Source organism: Tauraco erythrolophus, chromosome 4 (genome assembly GCF_009769465.1).
Source record: "Tauraco erythrolophus isolate bTauEry1 chromosome 4, bTauEry1.pri, whole genome shotgun sequence".
Taxonomy (NCBI): domain Eukaryota; kingdom Metazoa; phylum Chordata; class Aves; order Musophagiformes; family Musophagidae; genus Tauraco; species Tauraco erythrolophus.
Window position 1 is genome coordinate 58,251,560 of NC_141468.1, and position 19,820 is coordinate 58,271,379.

Here is a 19,820-nt window from a genome sequence, read left to right on the forward strand (position 1 = left end):
TCCCAGCACCAGGGGTGGGTGCTGTGAAGCACTCAGCTGAAGCAATGATCTGGGTTGAAATCCCGTTTATTTCCCCCCAAATACCCCCTTGGCTTAAACAGACTAGGTTGAGATTTAACCCAGTGAACAGGAGTAAAAGGCTCTGTATCCCTTTGCAAGCCCAGTACCCCTACAGAGACCTGTCCTACTGAAGGTCATGTCAAGATGCCAGGCAGCTCAAATTCAAGTGATCAACAAGAGACCTTTTGTTAGAGTGGTTCATCAGTCTTGGCCATGGGGAGGAGCCGAAGTCCTTGGGTGATGGGCTGTGAGCATGTGGGAAGCTCCGATTCTATAGTGCCACACAAACCTTGCCTAAGAAGCCAAGGGGCAGAAAGGTGAGTGGTGAATAGGAGACCCAGATCAGCAAAAAGTGAAGTGACGATTGGTCCCGCTTGCACAGGGCAGGACTGTCATCCCAGCTGAGGCTTGTGGACTGCTGCACACCCAGGAGAGCCTCTTCTGGACTCGATGGGCAGCGTGTCAGACCTCAGGCACACCGAAGGCCAGGTTGTCCCGAATCATCAGTGTCTTCCGAAGGTCTCGTTCCATGATTGGCCTCTGCGTTCGCCACTTATGGGCTTCCTGGAGTCCTGGCTCGAAGTAGTAAATGCAAGCTCCAAAGCCCACCAGGATGAGAATGGAGATCATCAGATACACTGGCACAAACCAATCCAAGAAGTGGGGCATAGCTACCAGAGAAAAGGGGAGAAAGCTCGTGCAGCAGGAGCACCCAAAAGCCACCTCCACCGAGCTTCACCAGCAGCCATCTGCACCCAGCCTCCCTGCATCCGTCCTCACAGCCCCGTTGCTCCCCAGTTCATGCTTGCTTGCACACCAAGGCCCCTCAGCCCCTCACTGAGCAGCAGTGCCACTCCCTCCCTGCAGAGCAGGACAAGCCCTCATGCCCCCAGCCCTGCTGCCAGTGATTAAAGGCAGGCAGTGGGTAAATGCAGCTGCTTCTCATCCCCTGCTTGGGGGAACGTCTGCTGCCCTTTCCCCTGATGCTCCACAACCCCTTTGAATTCCCTGTCTGAGCTGGTCTAGCTTGAGGCTGAGACCTCCCTTGCTGCACCCCTATTTTGTGTCCTGCTTTTCCGGGTGCAGGGACCTTGCAGTGCTCGGTTCAGCCCAGAACCCCCCACCCCGACCCCACATAACCCACTGGGCAGCGAGAGCCACTTACTGGGAGTGGCTGGTCTGCCTTGCCGGGAGCCTCTTGCCACCCAGGTGTGAGGTGCCGTGTCCAGAGCAGCGCTGCCCTGGGGAACACAAAACAATGTGCCACATGGTTGCCATCGACCCAGAGCTGAAAATGAGCGAGCAGGAAGGAGCAGACATCTCCCTGCCCAGCCATCAGGGATGAAACTTTCTGGAGAGATGGACAGATGAGGTCCCAGCCCCACAATCTGCTGGTGCCCTGGCCCACTCCCTCCCCACCATTATGGCTCTGCTCAGGGTATACACCCTGACTCAGGGCCATTTAAAAGCTATAATGGTGCTACGTTTGTGCCCGTCCCTTATACCGATCCTTTGGGAGGGAAGGAGCAACCCACAGCAGTGCCCAACTTGCCTGACTCCCAGCTTCCCGCTCTTACTGAAACATCAGCCAGGGCATGGATCATGCAGGTACAGAAAAGGGGATCAAGAAGCATCTCTCCCAAAAAAAGGCACAGCTGCAGCCTCCCCCAGGCACCGGGGCTGCTGGGTTTTGCACAGTGAGTGTACTGCTGGTCACAGGCTTCAGTGGATTAAACTGGGGACCTCAGGCTTGGGAAAGCACAATGGTGCCAGGCTCAGGCACAAAATGCAGTCCTGAAGGGGGACTTTCCAAAATCCACACACCTCATTGGGGGTGATGAAATGCCCCTTGACTTCAATGAGGTGAAGTTAGAGTAGAGCTGTGGCCTTGTCAAGCTCCTGCTTTTCCAAACACCTGAAAGCTGCCACCTGCAACTGTCCCCCAAGTCACCTCTCTGCCAATAACTGTGTGTCTCCCACCTCCCTTGCGTGGGGCGGTTAAGCGGAGGCTGGGGAAAGCTCTGAGCATCTCTATCCTCTTCCCTGCTCCTGGCCCGTAAGGCTACTACCCTTTCCCACACCAGAGGCTGGGCTTTTTCTAGTTTTCTTTTCTTTTATACCACTGCCAGCTGTTGCTTCCAATGTGCCCAGCAGCATTTATCTGCTGGACACCTCTTGCAGCAGGAGAGCCTGTCTCTGCCTGCTTGCCCTGAGACTGGCAGCAAGAAGCATGAGATTCATCTCTACACTCTGAATAACACCTTTTTTTTTGTCACAGGCTTAGATCTGAAATGAGATGCAGTTATTGTTAACATAAGCAAGAAGCTGCCAGCATTGGAGAAAATGCCTGATTTTCTCCTGCTTACTGGCATGGATGTTGATACTTATCTGTTCTCTTTGCATGACAGAGGAGACTTCTGGATTTCGCCTCCTCCTACCACGCTCTTTGGCTTTCAGCGGTCCTTGGTTTTGCTACCCGTGGCGCTACCTCAACCATTGCCGAGTCCTGGAGGACTTTTTCTGTCTCCCTCTCAGTGATTTGCATCTCTCTTTTGCCAGGCCTGTGCTCCACCTGATCGAAAGCAATGGGACCGGATGGCTAAGTGTTGGCCACCATTTGGCCAGGAGCAAAGGGACAGTCTGGATGCTGCTCCTGCCTCTTCATGGCTGCCTCTTGGCCTTAACTTGGGAGAAAACACCCTGCCCCAGCCTGCAATAACATCACAGACGTGTTGTGGGGAGCAGGGATCCTCCTGTGGGGTCTCCCTTGCACAACTCGTCCTGAGGGACAGCAGAAGGAATTAGGCACGAACCCCGCTCCCTGACAGGAGTTGGATCTGAGGTTTGGGTTTGGCCAGAGGCCCCTCAGTGCAACTTTCATACGTGCTCTGCAAAGTAGGTCCTGTGCACCCCATGCACCCCTCAGCTGCTGCCACAGCCAGACTGGGGGCCAAGGCTGCTGCAAACCCCTTCTCCAGAGGTGCCCCAGCAGCTGATACCACTGCCCACTGGCAACAGCAATGAGCAGGGTTAGGGAGCCTGGGAAGGTGACTCCAGCTTGGACCCCCTCAAGGGGACAGGAGGAAAGCCAGCAATCTCATTTCCTTCCCTGATCATCTCCTTTCCAAACCTGAGAGCGAAGCTGCCGTCCAAACACACCGCAATAAAAAGCAGCCCTACAGACATCCCTGTTTATCCTTCCTCAGAGACCAGCAGAGCCAGCATTTCCCAGCACCTTGCCAGCAAACTATTCTTCGGTCTGCTTGCCATGCAGCCCTCACCTCGTGCCACATCCCGCTACTGCTCACCCATCCCTGCCCCCCCAACAAAGGCTCCTCGCTGTGGCCAAGGCGAGTGCTGGGCGAGGTGCCCGAGTCCCCCCAGCCTCTGCAGGGCCAGCCTGGCAAAGCACTTGCTCTTGTCAGGTGGGTGAGCAGATTTTGGCTGCAAATGCTGAAAGAGGGAGTTTCATTTGGGAAGATGTCAGCTTTCTGGAGCAGCTCTGCGGATATTAAACATGCCTTAACCCTTGCTGGACTGGTTGGTCTCAGCACCCCATTTTGCAGTGGGACATCCGTGTCCTCCCAGAGATGCAAAAGAGTCCCTGGTCTTTTAGCTGAGACACCATCTTAAGCTAACTGACCCTTTTTAAACCTGTGCTACATGTGTTGCTCCAGCTGCTCTCTTTCAATGTCACCCCTGGATCCCTTGTGCCACCTCTGGCTACCCCCTTAGGTGGGTACATTTGTGATGGGTGCCCCAGGGGGGCTGCAAGTTACAGGGCAGAAACTGCTTTGGGATGGGGCTGGAGCAGGGAAGCGGGGGGGGGGGTGCAGGGTGCACAGACACGCAGCAGTGAGCGGGTAGGGGGTGAGCGAGGCAGGAGTGGTGCCTGTGCAGAGCAGCAGGACACAGGTGACTTTGGGCACAAAACCCTCTGTTTTTTTGTGCCGGGACGGGAGCACAAACCAGGTTGCAGAGCTACCAGCCGTGGGCTCACCCCAACCAGACAAGATTCCCCCAGGACAGGGCACCCCGGGGCAGCTTGCAACTAGGGGCAAGGAGCTTCCGACGGCTGAGGACCTGGACACGGCCCCGGTCCCGTACGTTGCCTCCCCGACAAGCCCCCGCCACCTGCCCGGCAACGTGCCACCTACCTCCTGCCAGGGGCGCGGGGTGATGGGATGAGGCTGCTCCCTCCGGCAGCTGCCGGGACCCGGCCGGGATGAGTCAGGCTCCTTTCCCAGCCCGGCAGTGCCAGGGAGAAGGGTCCCCGCGCCGGGAAAACCGGGCGACAGCGAGAGGCGACAGGCGCGGGGCGGGCGGGTGGGATGGCGGGAGCAGCCGCGGCTGGTTGGCAGCGTGCGAGGGTGACAGGCAGCCAGCGGCGCGGCCTCATTTCCCACCGGGGCTCCGAGGGGCATCCCCCATCGCCTTCCCGGCTGCGTCAGCTCCCCTCCAGCCTCCCCAGGGCACGCCAGCACCGGCCTCCCCCCAAAGGAGGGACCGTCTGCAACCAATTGCATCCCCGCGCGGGGGGGGTGGTGGGGGTGCATTTTAGCAGCAGTCGCTATGGCAACGGGCCTCCCGAGCTCTACCCGCACATGGTACCCGGGCGAGAGCCACGGGAGAGGCGGCCGAGGGATGCTCTCCCTCCTCCTGCATCATCCGCAGCCCGGGCTGCAGAGCCGGAGGACCTGAGAAAGAAGGATGGGGCTGAGTAGGAGGAGAAATGCTGGAGGAGACGTGCGTGAGCTCGGGCTGATGGAGATTTATGGGATTTAAGGCTCCACAGATTTAACAGTGTGCCCACGCCAGGCTCGTGGCTTGTCAGAAGCAGGACAAAGGCAGAGAGAGGGAGGAATGGAAGGGAGGGAGGTTAGTACTCCCTTTAGGGGGTTTATGCAAAAATAAAATAATCAATGCTTTGACCAAAAGTACCCTACAGCAGAAAACAGGAAAAAACATTGCTGTCTGAAGTAATACTTTTGCTTTCAGTGACATACTTTGTTTCCTGAATTCATACCTGGCTCTGTCATTGCTGCTGCTGACAGAAGCGGCTTTGTTAAAACATTTTCAGCTTTTCAGCAGCACAGAGATAGGAACAACCAGTTATGCTTTTCTGGTTGTGGGGTTTTTTTTTGTACACAGGGAAATTTTCGCCATCACCCAGAAGTTATTTAAAGCAAAAATATTTCAACAAAATCAAACAACTGGCTCCAGCTCTGAGAGCTGCTTGGTCTCCAGCCCTGCCCACTTAGTCTCTGACACCCACAGCCCTGCAGACGTGCAACAAGGGGTGCCTGTAAAGGCTTGCAGAGCTAATAAAATTCACTAAAATGTCTGAGCCCTGAATTTGTGCCTGCTACACACCTATGCCCCAGGAGCTGAGAGGTGTGAGATTTGGCTTCCCAGTAGATTGTACTTCAGGCAGAAGTGGGCTTGTCCCCTCCCCAAGCCAACCTGTGGCCACCGACAAAGCCCACGTGCACGTGCTGGCTCCAAAGTTAACGCACCCAACCAGTTCATCACCCAGCCTGTGCCCCGGTTTCATCCATCGGCACAGAGACAGGGCTACGCTGGGGGCCATGGGAGCTGGCTGGCATGCTCCGTGATTTCCTCCTCATCCTCCTTTTGTCCTCCCACTTCTGCTTGATGCAGCTTCATAATAGCCTCGAAGTCTTGAGTATAGGCTTGGGATTCCTCTGTTCCCAGCAGGATATCTGCACAGAGGATCAGATCCATTAGAATTAGCTAGCTGCTTTTTGGGTTGCTCCAGCAAGGTGGGCACTCCAGGTGATTGCTGTGTGCCTCCACAGTGAAGCCTGCAATTGCACCTTAATTTTAACTTCACTGAAGTTCAGCCATGATACCTTCCTTGGCCACCAGCACAGTAACTGTTTCACTCAGCCATTGCAGAGAGAAGAAAACACAAGCCTCACAGTTTTGACCATACTGGGAGAGAAACATGTGGTTTGGACAAACCAAAAGCCAAACAGATTTAAAAAATATAATGCTGAAAATGTATTGTTTATTGTGTTCCCAGAGCAAACTCTAAAAGCAGACCAAGACGCAGTACATTTGAGAGGGGAGAAGGGAAACCACTTTCCAGGTATGCAAAGAAATTGAGAGGGAGATCAGTGGTGGCTGGCATAAGGCAGGAGACTGTTAATTTCTCCAGGAACCCAGTTGGTGTCAGAGCCACAGACCACCCTGGTGGGGCCTGCTGGGCCAGGTGTCCTCAAATACACCATGCCAAAACTTGTAAGATGCCCCCCATCTCCAGCCAACTGTCCCAGCTCTCTGTCATAGGTCACACCAGGGGGACACCAGGGCCAGTGTGTGTTCATCAGGCTGCAACTTCTCCCCAGGTTGAAGCTCAGGCTTAATGCTAAAACACTACTCATGCAGCCAAAACCCCAGAACAGCAATAGTTTTTTCTCATGGGGTCATTTTTTTTTCCCTGGCTCACTTCCCTGCCATGCAAGTACTGGGAGGGCATGGCAAAGAGTAAGGCTTACCTCTTTCTGCAGCCATCACTGCATCTGTGGGTTTGTGCAAGTCATGATGCGGTAGCCTCGCTTGCTTCAAGCAGAACCACCCCTCAGCTGTGTTCGAAGCACCCTTGGAGGCAGCAGAAAATGAGGAGTGGTCTTCATGCTGCTGGAGTTGGGAAGTGCTCCAAGAACCCCTGCCCTGTGGTGGCCTCTGACACCGCAGCAGCTGTTTGCTGCCTGTGACGGGGCTCTCAGGTGCTGTCACATCCTTTGGTTTCTAACAAGAGCTGCAGCATCGAGATGGCTCCAGGCATCGAGGTGCTGCGTACAGCTCAAACCGCATGGAAACGCTTCAGCTGCAGTTCAGCTTTCACTACGAATAAGGCTGTCATGTGCCACTCAGCATCTTCCAGGCATAAGTGCATGCATATCATCCTGCCCAGGGCCAGGGGGCTTCCAGACCTTTCCACCTGGCTCCATATCTCTGGGCAGCCACAAATTCACCTGCACGATGAAGGTGAGCACAGGGTTGAGTTTGATGTGAAAGGGCCACCCAGCCAGAGCAGAAATAATGAAATTCTTCTCAGACAAAAGCGCTGGCTGGAGAAAGAGGAGATGGTTGGGTAACCTCAGGCACAAGCTTCCTACGTGTAACATGCCCATAAATTACAGCATGAACGACATACTGAGCTTGGCTTAATCCCAAGCCTGATTAAGTGTTATTCTAGTTTTTCCTAAAAAGTTTCCTCACTGTTCTTTAGTGTCTTTTAGGCTTTTATCAGCATCTTCTGAGATGACCAGACACAAGTCTCTGCCCACCTTTAAGGCAACACCAATCCCTCAAATACTACTATCCCAAGGTAGGTAGAGGCATGGGAGAAGATGGACTTTATCAAACTAGCCTCCCCCAAGGTCTGCAGTAGAGGACAAAACTCCAGCTAGAGTCACAGAAATACTTCCCTGCTCAGCTGCTGGAGGTGAAGGAGTTGCTGCAGGATGCAGAAGGTACCCTGGATGCATGGCAGGACATCAGTCGGATACTCCGGTGGGAAAGCAGAGTAAACTGCCTCTGGGTGTTACTGCAGCTTCAAATAAGGGAACTCATTTGAGAAGCTTTGCTGAGTAGATCAAAAAGCTAATGAAATGTATATGGTGAGTTAAATTAAAGAGCAGAATGGAAAAAGCTGACTTACTTTGGGTCTAACGATAGCTGGGGAGAGCCTTTGTCAAAAGAAGCTGAAGTTGCCAGGAACATACGTGGAAATGTTATTAGTTTTCCTAATAATTTGCACTTGCTTCAAAATGACATCAGTTTTGTCTATTAGTGGAAAAACAAGGGCAATCAAATACACATGAGTTTGTAATCTGCATGCTTCCTGGGCAGCACTGAGAAGGGTCAGCCCGGAGACAGCAACGCATGGCCAGGTGACATCTCACAAAACTCATGCTGAATGGGGCTGGGATGAAGCCACCACTGCCAGGAACGGGCACTGAGACAACTGGGACCATGCTGGGGTCAGTGCTCCTCCCCAGACAATCTCCAAAGCCTGTCTCTGTTGCTCGTCTGGCTGCTCAAGATGAACTGAGAGAGAAAGCAGAGAGAAAATATCCTGAGATTCAGTCATCAACCCGCTAGATGAAGCACACAGCAAATTGGCCAAGGATATCTGAGGGTGATGTGTGCTGTATAATATTTTTTTGTAGCAGTTGGTGCTGTACTGCTGCAGGAGTGACTGCACCGTTCCCAGGAGCACTGGAGATGGCCAGGCCAAGTCTTGATGATGCTAATTGCCTTTATTGGAAGCACCAGAGCATCTTCACATAGTCTACATTACACTTCTACTCATTTTCAGAATGGTTTGTGCTACCAGAGCAAAATACACAGAGTAAAATCAGGAGCTCTCCCCTTCCGTATCATGACCTGCTCTCACCCCTTCTGCCGGCGCTGGGGGCCAGTGCACTGACACCCCTGCTTCAGCTCTCCTGCACTGCTCAGAAGCGGAGATCAACTCATTATTCCCACTTTGCAAACTGGAAACGGGGTGGAGAGAGGTGAAACAGCCTGATATAGTCACGCAGTGATATGTAAAATACACCCCAGCTTCCAACACCAGCCATGTCTCATCCCTCTCCCCTCCTTTCCTTGTCGAGCTACAGATCTAGACAAGAGCTGCAGACACGTTGCCAGCCTGAGTCTCCATCTCCTTATGCCATCGTCTACCACGAAAAACAGTTTTTAAATGCCACCCTTTGACAGTAGAGCTGTTTTACACCCCTTGGCCTGTGGGTAAATAGCCAAGGAGGGTGCAGGACAATGACTCCTGTTCTCCCTCCTGGTTACCCACAGAGCAGAGCTTGCTTTGCAGGCTTCGCATCCCCCTGCAGAGCATCCCTGCCTGCATTTCAAAGAGGAAGGAAAGCAAAGTGAATCTGCCTGGTACAGCTCACCGTGCCAGCTGTTGTGCAATGGCTTTGCATCCCAGCAGGAAATTGGCTCTGCTGAAGCCTACACTTTCAGGCAGGGGCTATCAGCACTACCACTTCCCCCCTCCAAGTCACTCTCAGGTGGGCCATGCACCCAAAGGTCCTTTGTTAGTAAGGGGCTAAAAAGGAGACATCCCCCTGGCGAAAGGGTGCAGTGAAGGTGGGGCACGTAGAGGAGGGAGTGAGGAGAATCTCTGTGTCCCCACAAGAAGGTGAGGGTCAGCACTGCAGAGGGAAGTCTACCAAGGGACAGCCAAGAAACCTGCCGGGGACAAGAAAAAATAACTGTGAGATCGGTGGTAGCTCATCTGGACATGCTGAACCTCAACAGACACCAGTATTGCAAGAAGGAGGGAGCCTGCAATGATAGGGAACATTGCAAGTGTGTCCACAACCAGACACTGAAGAAACCTGCCACTGGGGTTGTTCAGCCTGAAGAAGAGAAGGCTCTGGGGAGACCTTCTAGCAGCCTTTCAGTACCCAAAGGGGGCCTACAAGAAAGCTGGAGAGGGACTTTTTACAAGGGCATGTAGTGATAGGACAAGGGGAAATGGCTTTAATGGCTTTGAACTGAAACAGGATAGAATCATAGAATCATAGAATCATTTGGTTGGAAGAGAACCTCAGGATCATCGAGTCCAACCATTCACCCTGCATTGTTAGGGTCGCTAAACCATGTTCCTCAACACCAAATCCATACGGTTTTTAAACACCTCCAGGGATGGGGACTCCACCACCTCCCTGGGCAGCCTGTTCCAATACTTCACAAAGTAGATTCAGATTAAACAGAAGGAAGAAATTCTTCACCCTGAGGGTGGTGAGGCACTGGAACATATTGCCCAGAGAAGCTGTGGATGCCCCATCTCTGGAAGTGTTCAAGGCCAGGTTGAATGAGGCTTTGGGTGGATGAGGCTTATCTAGTGGAAGGTGTCCTTGCCCATGGCAGAGGGGTTGGAACTAAATGAGCTTTAACATCCCTTCCAACCCAAACCATTCTGTGATTCTATGATTCTGCGAGGCCAGAGAGCAGGCAACGGGGAGTAGCAGGGAGCAGAAAGAGGACAAACATTTTTTAGGTGATTGCCAGAGCTTTTAGCATATTTCCATATCCTTAGCAGCCCAAAAGGAGATGTTTCAATTGCTCTCTAGGTCCCCCCAAGCCAGGAGCTTGCTCTTGTTATTTATCACATCTGCCTGCCTCCCATCTTTAGGACATGTCTGCCCTGGATTCGTCCTCCCTTCCCCCTGCCGAACTCAACAACAACCAGAAATATCCTGCAGTGTCTTCTGCTTCACCTGCAATTTGTCTCATGCTAGCAATGAGCAGAACCGTCTGCCTTTGTCAAGATCAAAAAAGTCACGGCAGCCATGTTATGTCAGCTTACATTAAATTCCCCCACTCTCCACTCTGCCTCCCCTCTCTGGCTCAACGAAGAGGGAGAGACGCATCTTCATCCTCCTGCAGCCTTCCTTCCCCTGGCACATCTGCCATTCGGGGGTGCCCTGGCTGAAGGGGCAGGGAGAGCCAGCCCCAGCTGAGGGAGGTCCTGGACCCCCCTCCACACCAAGCTGGCGTTGAACTCAGGAACAAAGCAAAGAGCAAGAAATGCAGCAAGGCGGACCATAGGTCACCAAGGGACATTGGACCTCCAGGGGCTTTACATCACTGCACGTCATCCTCCTGCTCTGACCTTGGAGTGAGGAAAGCTCAGCCCACCTCCATCACTGCAGTGCTTCTGCTCAGGCTCATTCCTGCCCATATCACACGCAGGGGAGCCGGGGGAAGGTGCCCAGGAAGGGGTAAGCTGGAGGTCGGGGCTGCTGGAGTGGCAGCAAAACCTCACACAGACCAATACAGCATACAACGCCGGGCGCTGTGGCTGTATGCCGTCAGGGAAATTCTCTTCCCTAGCTCTTACATCAAGCAGTCTTTATAGCATGGAAGTGTATTGACTTTGTTAACATATGTTAGTTCACATATACATCATGACGTAAGGAATAGTGGAATTTTACTGGAGCCTTCGGTATTGTTCAGGTTTGAGCAAACTAGCGGACACCACCTCATAGTAAGGACGAGGGGGACACTCCAGCCCTGGAAATAAGGACTTTGCTTCTCGGAAGCTTAGGGCCGTCCCTGATACCCCTGGACAGCCAAGGTGAGGTAGCACCCTACCCCTCTCACACGTCTTCCAAACCCTCGAGCATCATCCGGCCCCACCGATAAGTGCCTGCGGCACGACCGACCGCCGGGACGCCCGGATACAGAGCTTCACGGTGATTAGCAATCAGTAGCGCGGCTGTTCCCGGTTAGCCAAGCCGTGCGGTGCCTGAAGCCCCGGCGCAAACCCCGCCTGCCGTACCCCGCCGTGCCCGGGCCGCCCCCGCGCACGGCTAAAGGCCCCGCAGCGCCCCCTGTCGCCCGCCCGCTCCCCGGCGGACCCAATGCGCAAGCGCGCCGGCAGCCCCGCCCCTCCCGCCAGGCCCCGCCCCGACGCGCTACGTCGGCGCGACGCGGGGCGTAGCGGCGGCGGTTTGAATCCGGGCGGCGCCGTCTCGCGCGGGGATGGCGGTGCTGCGGCCCTTCGACAAGCTCCCGGCGCTCAACTCCGCCATCTTCCTGGTAGGCCTGGTGGCGCCGCGCCCCGTCCCGTCCCCGCCGCCCCTTCCTCCTCCCAGGGGTTGGCCCTGCGGTCGGCGCCCGCTTGTCCGGCATCCTCCGGTCCGGCGCCCTCCGCCGCCGCGGGCCGCGCCTCAGGGGCAACAGCGGTGCTGGCCCCGCCCCCCGATATGCAAACGCACCCGGTTCGCGCCGGGCCGCCGGCGCCGTGGCGGGGAGCGAGTCCCGGGGGCCGCGTGGCTGCCCCCGGCTCGGCGCCGCCTCCGGGGCGGCCTCTGACCGTGCTTTTCCCTCCTGTCCGCGCAGCTGGTGGGTTCGGACGAAGGCCTCCAGCAGAAGCTGGCGGAGGCGATCCTCCGAGAGAAGAAGAACTTCAAGATCAGTATGTGAGTGGTGGGGAGGGGGATGCGCCGCCTGCGGCCCCGACCGCTGGCCCGGAGCGGGGTCGTACGGGGCCCCTCCGCCTCCTTGTCCGAGAGACGGAGGCGAAGCAGCGGCTGTGATCCGGCTTCACGAGAAGTTGCTGCTGCAGAAGTGCAGGCACCGAAGTTGGTTATAAACGCAGCTTCTGTCCAAGTGGCGGCAGCTGGAACCGCAGGGCCTTCGCGTCGAAGAAATATCTTAACTCTAGAGAGAACGCTGGAGTGCGCTACTGCATAGTGTGGCTGGCGTCTGCAAGGCGCAACCAACTTGCTCTGTCTTCAGGGCAAACAGCGTGGGCGTGATTAGAAATGGGAGTGGAGACAATTCTTACTTATTGATCGTGTTCACGATGCATGTACCGTTGCACTTTGCGTATTGCACAGATGTTTGATTCATAAATTGCAAGGGTTTGAGAGGAGCGGAGATTTATTTTTTTTTTCTTTTGGGAGACAGGCATATACAGGAATTAAACATCCTGGGACAAATAAGGACAAGTACAATGCTTGCAACTACTTGAAACTGAACAAGTTTTCCTTGTCCATTACTTTTGGTGCTATTCATAGCCCTTTGATTTGTATGCGTGCACGTGCTTTTCCTCCTCAAGCTATTAAGATGCACTTGGAATTTTAACTTTAGCTGCATGACAAGTCCTGTCTTAAAAGCTTGATTAACTAACTTTTTATGGTATAATGTTCTTGACAGCTCTCTTGCCAAGACCAAATGAGTTTAGTCAGCTCTTCAGAAGGTGTTTGTGTTATTTCACTGCTGTAATCCAAGGCTGTGCAGTAAAGACAAACGTGAGCTAATGTTTTACTAGCCAGCTAGAGTGACTATACTGCTCTGATTGTGGCATCTTGGATGCTTGTGCTAACTAATAGCAAATTAATTACCCAATTTTCTATGCAAATCCTGCAGCCTCTACTGAGCTGAGGAGAGCCATAACTAGATGAGTACTGGTACTACAGCTGGGTAACTACCCAAAGGCATGGAAACTTAAGCTCATGCTGCAGAACAAGATAAGTCCCTGTGCTAGTATCACTAGGAAAGCAGAAGTCCGAGACAGTGTTGGATTTTTTTTCCCCACTGTCTTGCTTTGGGATTATACACGTTACACAGTCATAGTGTCTTGTCTGGCTGGTCTACCTGCCAGATACAGCTGTTGTGAGAAAAATTGTGTGGCTGGGGTTTTTGTGTCTCTTCCTACCGGGGGGAAAGAAAAAAAGGCTCCTGTAGCCCATATCTGGAGGCTGCTGAATCACTTAGTGATTTAAATAAAATAGAATTCCAAATCATGGAGCTTCCCCCTCCCCCCCCCCCCTCAACAAGGAGATCTGGTACTTTCACCACAGCTTCTCCCTAAATTTTACCTTAAATTTGTAAGTTAGTTTGTGTTGTGGTGTGTTTTTCAAGCACACTTGGCTCATATCCTGTGTTAGTTTCAGAATGTTTTTGTTAAAGCATACCTTCCTTAAAAATAGGAAACAAAACGCCTTTATCTGGAGTCTGGCCGACAAAACTACAAACTGCGTATGATTGATAGAAGGAGATATGTACTGTGGTCTGTGGCTGCTGGAGAAACTGCTAAGTCCTTGAGATTTAATCGTTAGAGGCGATATTGCTCAAGGAGACCAAAGTCAGTGTTTGTCTCTTGGCTTCCAGAGAGGAACTGGATTGTGAGACTGAAATTCTGGTATTTTTGTTTGCCCAATCTGTCTTTTAGGTCATCTTCTAAAAACATGGTGCTGATAATTTTCTTCTGTGTGGAAGGCCCAGATATACTGTACTGAAGCTTTTTTTTTTTCCCCCCCTCCCATCTCCAGTGGGAAGAGAGACAAAAAACCCCCACCCTATAGTTCTTCTTCCAACAGTTGTATCAACAATGGTGGTGTTGTGTAGAAGGACACCAAAACTAACCTAGCAACTCCTCACACACTGAGAAATCAAAAGGGAGGTAGTGATATAATAGAAGTAGTAAGCTCTTTCTGAGTTGAAACTTTATCTATAAAACTATACTAGTGATAAATTTCTAGTTCAAGGTTTTGTGAATACAACACAACTTTCTGAAACGAGGACACCTGAGCAAGTAGCTTCTCCTGTGTGAGCACATGAGCAGTATCTCTGGAACATGACAGGAAAGCACTGATGCATTTTAACTGAAAGTTGACAGCAGAATATACCAGTAAAGCATTGGGGTTCCCTTTGTTGGAAAGGGTTCTTCTTAACAATTAAATAAAATGACTGCCATACAGATCTGGGGGGAGAAAATGTTTCTATGAGTCTTATTATGGTCTAATAAACTTCCCGTTTATAAACAACCTTGTCTAGCAAGTATCCTTGTGGCTGTCAGCAGCTATGAGTAGGTTTAGGGTACGAGAATACCACTTAAAGAATCACAGTGTCTCTTCAGTGCCTACGTATTTAGTAATTAGCTGGCTTCCTGGTAACTTGCTAGATGGGGAACTGCAATGGTTGTGTGGTTATGTGGATACTGCCTTGCCAAGCTAGTTGGTTAAACTGGCAAATTTATTGTCTTTCAGTCACCTTGCTACATCCCTCCCTTTACCTTCAGAGAGGGATCACCTTCGGCCCAGGATAGATCTGATTGTGTTTATGATTGACATCAAGAGCAAACACAGGTAAAAGAAGGACAAAAATACAAGGTGGGGAAACTGATATTCTTTCTTGGATTAATGGCTAAATCTACATTTTTACTGTGCCAGAATCGCTGAATAGTGGATTTCAAACCCAAGACTTGCTGTGATGGGAGAGCTCAGTAATACATGCAGCGGTTTTCTGGCCTCCAGCAGTGGATTAGGACTGAACTGCTCTGTCTGATAACGTGCCTGTTGCGCACTAAGTTGCCATAGCAGAGAAGGCAGAATTTATTCCTGGATCCAGACATAGGATGATATGAACTGAGCTTTGGAAAGACGCTGTCTGTAAAATTAGATGGAAACAATGGTGGTGGTGTTAAGTTCTGTAATACAGATGGCTGATGCGCGCTGGGCAGTGCTACCACGTAACGAGCCAGTTGCTGTGTCCGTGTCCTCAGTTCACTGATACTGCTGGTTAACTAGGATCAGCACTACGGATGTCTCTAGGCAAAAGATAAAGGTCTGCAGGGATTGATCCCTTTTCTCTCGTCTTGTGCTCATCTTTGTAGAAATGATATTTGTGTCCCCAGGCCATAAGTAAAGACTTGCTAAACCACAAAAGTCAGCATTTTATTACTTGCTTAACTTGTGACTGATGATCCTGGGCTCTCATTTACCAAAAATGACAGGCCCAGCTGCATACTTACAGCACAGATGGTGCTGCAGAAATGTGTGGGCTAGCTCTTCTGAAAGAGCTGAAGTAGTGCTGAAGTCTTGTTGGATGTTAATGAATTTGGATGCTTAGTGTCCGCAAATTATGGAGGATACCATTCAAACTAAGTCTAACTGTTGAGTCTTGGGTAGAAAGGATATGATGTTATAGATTATTAAACAGCTGTGGGTATTACAGAGGTCTCTGCTGCCATGCTTTTACCATAGAGCATGACTCTTCCAGCTCACAGATCAGCAGATGTTAACATCATTGGTTTTCTAATGGTTTGTGTTTCTGAAAGCTATTCCCATTGTCCTTATGCTGCACTGTTTTTACCTCCCTGTCCAACTGGATTGTCTGTGCTTTTCTGACAGCTTGAAGAATGTCGAAGCTTCCCTAACTCATGTGGATGCCAACTTCTTCCTGGGGAAAGTGTGCTTTCTTGTCACTGGGGGTACGTATGGCATCTGACGTCTTCCTCCTCTCAAGGTAGCAGAACTCACTGTTGCTTTCCTTAAAACAGGGCAGTGACTTAACTTGAAACAAAACAAAGGAAACCAGAGGCTTTGTTGAAAGCTTTCTTTAAATTATATCTGAACTCATCTGCCTTTTTTTATTGTTTTCTTAGATAAAACATGGTTCTCTTCTCTCATGCTTACTTGCTCTCTCCTTTTTATTTTTGCCTGTCAGACCTCTGTTCTCTGTCCTTAATCTCTGAATATGACTTGTGTTATTGATTTTTGTTTATTTTCCTGTGGCAATGCAGAAGTCTGTTTTATCTGCTGTTGCAGATCTCTCTTAATGATAATCTTAATGAGCAGTGAGGCAGTGAGAAGCATATGATACTGTGGTAATAAAATGAACCTAAATGGATAAACCACTAAACTATTAAGTATAGTTTTATTACAAGACTGGTGTCCCTGCTGTGTGCTGTCTGGCTTTGTTGTGCCCTTAATCCCCACAGACCCCACCGCCCAAAAGCAGACAGGGTGCTTTCCTCCATACACTCCCTCCTTCAGCTCTGAGGAACTGGAGAGGCCAGCCTGTGCTGCTCAGTGTTGGAACAGAGGTGCTGTGTCCCTGGAATTTGGGGGTCAGGAGGCCTAATTCTGAGGTGGAAAAGAGTCTGGGCATTGTCTTTTGCTATGGCTCTCCTGATGGAGTAAAGACCTTGGAGACATCACCCTGTGATAGCACATGAGCCAGGAGGGCATCTGATTAATGAGTAGAAGATTCTGCCCCAGCTGATCTCTTTTCCAAAATGTTAATGTCATAGTACTCAGTAATGTGGTGATACTATTCCTGCTGTCAGTATCATGAAGGACTTCTGTGCTAATTCTGTTGCAAATTGTTGTGGTTTAGCCCAGCCGACAACTAAATGCCACACAGCTGCTCACTCACCCTCCCTCACCCCAGGGGAATGGGGAAGAGAATTAAAGGGGGAAAGGGAAGGAGACTCATGGGTTGAGATAAGAACAATTTAATAATATTAAAAGTAATAATTATTAAATATTAATATACTAATATTATTGGAAAATGTATAAATATTCACGAATGTACACACAAGTGATGCAAGGAGTGTAATTGCTTGCCACTTGATAACCAATGCCTGTCCCATCCTGACAAATGATCCTGAAACAGAAAAGTCTCAACATGGCAATCCTGGATGAGCAAGAGGCTGAGAGAGAGGCGGGGAGGGGGAGGGAGAGGGAGAAGGAGAGGGAGAGAGGGGGAGAGAGAGAGGGAGAGCGCCCTCAGAAGAGAGTTTCTGGAAGAGCAAGAGCCTCTTCCGGGTCAACCGTCACCTGTATACTGGATATGACATTGCATGATATGGAATACTCCATTGGTCAATTTGGTCCTCAGACTTAAATCTAAGTTCAAATCGTAAGAGGAGTGGTGGACGCTTTGTCCTGGCTATGTTCCTCCCCAGTCTGTTGTGCTTCTGCAAGTTGGCAAAACATGGGAAGCTGAAAAGTCCTTGAGGCCTCAGTGCCAACTACAAGCATCAGTGCTCTATCAACATTCTTCTCATACCAAATCACAGACTAAAATCAAAACGCAGAGCTCTTCTAGCTGCTAAAAAGTCAAACCCAGGACAGAATCTTGAACCATTCTATTTGTACTGCTCACTGTTGCCTTACTTTCTATGCTGCTCTCAAAATTAGCTCTGGATCATTTTGGGGATGTGGAATTTCCTGGTACTTCACTGAATGTTGATTATGGGGCTTGTAACGTGGGAAAACTTTTTCTGTAGTTGGCAGGGTGAACTACTGCAGCATAGACATGAATGCCATCTGGAAACTGAGAGAAGTCTACTGCAGTCCTGTGCTATTCTGTGAGCTGGAGGTAAAATGTTTATTTGATGTCTGGAGGGATTTGTGCGTTCCACTGCTCTCTGATCCTTAGGAACATCATTGCATTAGCAATAAATACATGTGTATATGCCACTGTCTTGCATAAGTGTTGGAATCCAGACTCCTTCTACAAGAACAGTAGAGTTACAGGAGTCTGACTGTCCTTGAAATGAGTCTTCTAGATTACCTGCTCCTTCGTGTGCTACTACTTCAAAGCCTCAGGAAGCCAAGTCTAAATTAACAAAGACTTCTCTGATAGGCAAACCCTTGTTATACTTGTTCCTTGAGGCATTTTCTCTTCCTGGGAGCCCCTGAGCTGTTATTTGCCATGTGACTCTTGCCCACAGAACGTTTCCTGTTAGCCAGGCTTTGTTGCTTCACAGGCTGTTTTGCCATCTGATATGGCACTCTTTCCAATTACCTGCTTGGTCTGAAAAGCTGGAAGGAGAGTTTGGCATTCAGCAGTAGCACACTTCACTTTTCTGTGTACTCAGCTTTTCACCCTCAGAGACTGCTTCCCTACCAGCAGGTAATATCTGTGCCTTTGGCAAGCCCGTCAGGATTTTCAGCTGACAACGCTGTACCTTCCTAACATTAGGGGAATAAATGGGCCTCTTTGGGATTTTCTGTAGCTAGCTGCTCTGAACCATGCTTAATGCCTGCTCCGGTTCTTTCTTTTATGCCAGCTTAGCTCTTCTTTTCTATTGATTAAATAATTTCTCCATTTCATTTCCAGTTGGAAGGGATGCGAGTTGCCACTGCTCAGCGACTTCTCCGGATGTTACAGATCTGTGCTGGTCACGTACCAGGAGTTTCTGCTTTGTCCTTTGGCTCACTGATGAGGCACTCTGATGATGACTAGTTTCTCATTGTGAGAATTCAGCCACGTTCATCAGGGCTTGTTTCACTTCAGGCATTCAAGCTGCTGCAGTTGGAATCACATTGGGAAGCTTTTTTGCTGGACTTGTCATGACCATTCATCCAGAGCTGTTCCTAACTGCTAATCTCTCAAGAAAAGCTTGATTTCTCTTCAGTGGATAATGTATAGTTGTTGGGGAGAAGGCAGTTTGAATTGGGGATTCCTATCCATTATTACATTAAGTTTGAGTATCATTCACTGTGCAAGTGGCCAGGAGCTACTTGTTTTACTGAGACAATATTGGAAGAACAGGCCACTACCCCAAATGCTGCATGTCGCAGTTGAGTATCTTAGTTTCAGTGTCCCCAAAGTACTAGAGAAGAGGCAAAGGCTCCTGCTTCCTTTCAGTTGGAATATTGCACCTTGGACTAACGTGAAACTTCACTGCCAGGTTTTGTCTGCCCACCAAGAGCATAATGGGGAAGGAAGATCATCCTGCAGCTTCTAGACAGACTGCAATTGGCAGTTAAAGATCCAGTTGTGTGAGCAGCTGCCCAGAGAAGGGCTCAGTGTTTCCATGCCTGATACCTAATAGGTGAGGAAGGAACTAAAGAAGATAATCTAGCACTTCAGCTTTCTTTTAGATCTATCAAGCCCAGGATAACAAGCAACCTTAGTCTGTCAAGCCCAGGCTAACCCTAGCAACTCAGCCTCCAGGGCTGACCAGAGGTGAAATACAGCAAACTGGACTACAGCAACGTACAGAAAACATGTTATCTTTTGCAAGTTTGGTGTATGCTGTGTATATAATCCCTTAACAAACAGGTTCTTGTCATGCCTTATTCCTACTGCAAGTAATTAGTGTGTTTGGAAGTTGTAAGTTAATAAAACATATAATATTTAATAATTAGTTGTATGCTCTTTGTTTAGGTGTGTGGCACGGGCTCTAAAACGTATAAACACTCGGTCCAGTTTGCCCTGGCAGGGAGCTGGCTCCTTGCTGGCTGTTTGGACCTAGTTAATTGGTGGGCTGCAGTCACGGTTTCAGCCACGTGGTGGTGGCAAAAGCTTTCCAAAGACAATCCTTCCCGTACAGTGAGTTGAGCCACTTTGCAGAATGCAGTGTTTCTTGAAAGGCTGGGATGTTTTTTACCCAGAATTGCATGCCAGGTAGAAATGAAGCCTAGAGAGAATGCGTTAGCTCCCCTCTAGTTTGA

At 50.3% G+C, this 19,820-nt stretch overlaps 2 protein-coding genes across 4 annotated transcripts; one reads left to right on the top strand and one right to left on the bottom strand.

The window, feature by feature from the left end:
- Positions 1 to 522: 522 nt before the first annotated feature.
- SMIM45 (small integral membrane protein 45) lies at positions 523 to 7,577 on the bottom strand. 2 transcript variants are annotated; one of them, XM_086610129.1, is made up of 4 exons: positions 7,535 to 7,577; positions 4,214 to 4,402; positions 1,236 to 1,296; positions 523 to 754 (listed from the first exon to the last, which is right to left on the bottom strand). In XM_086610129.1, exons 1-4 carry the CDS (start codon positions 7,575 to 7,577, stop codon positions 523 to 525), a joined length of 525 nt encoding a protein of 174 aa, XP_086466255.1. The 2 variants fall into 2 exon arrangements, with proteins under 2 accessions (XP_086466255.1, XP_086466256.1); XM_086610130.1 differs by lacking the exons at positions 1,236 to 1,296; positions 7,535 to 7,577 and having other exon boundaries at positions 523 to 731; positions 4,218 to 4,260.
- Positions 4,793 to 19,113, top strand: CENPM (centromere protein M). Of its 2 annotated transcripts, none has more exons than XM_086610128.1 (6): positions 4,793 to 4,808; positions 4,847 to 4,865; positions 14,619 to 14,717; positions 15,762 to 15,841; positions 17,645 to 17,736; positions 18,481 to 19,113. In XM_086610128.1, the coding sequence occupies exons 1-6, from the start codon at positions 4,793 to 4,795 to the stop codon at positions 18,604 to 18,606; spliced, it is 432 nt and encodes a 143-aa protein (XP_086466254.1). In that variant the 3' UTR covers positions 18,607 to 19,113. The 2 variants fall into 2 exon arrangements, with proteins under 2 accessions (XP_086466254.1, XP_086466253.1); XM_086610127.1 differs by lacking the exons at positions 4,793 to 4,808; positions 4,847 to 4,865 and adding exons at positions 11,605 to 11,661; positions 11,965 to 12,044.
- The last annotated feature ends 707 nt before the right edge of the window (positions 19,114 to 19,820 follow it).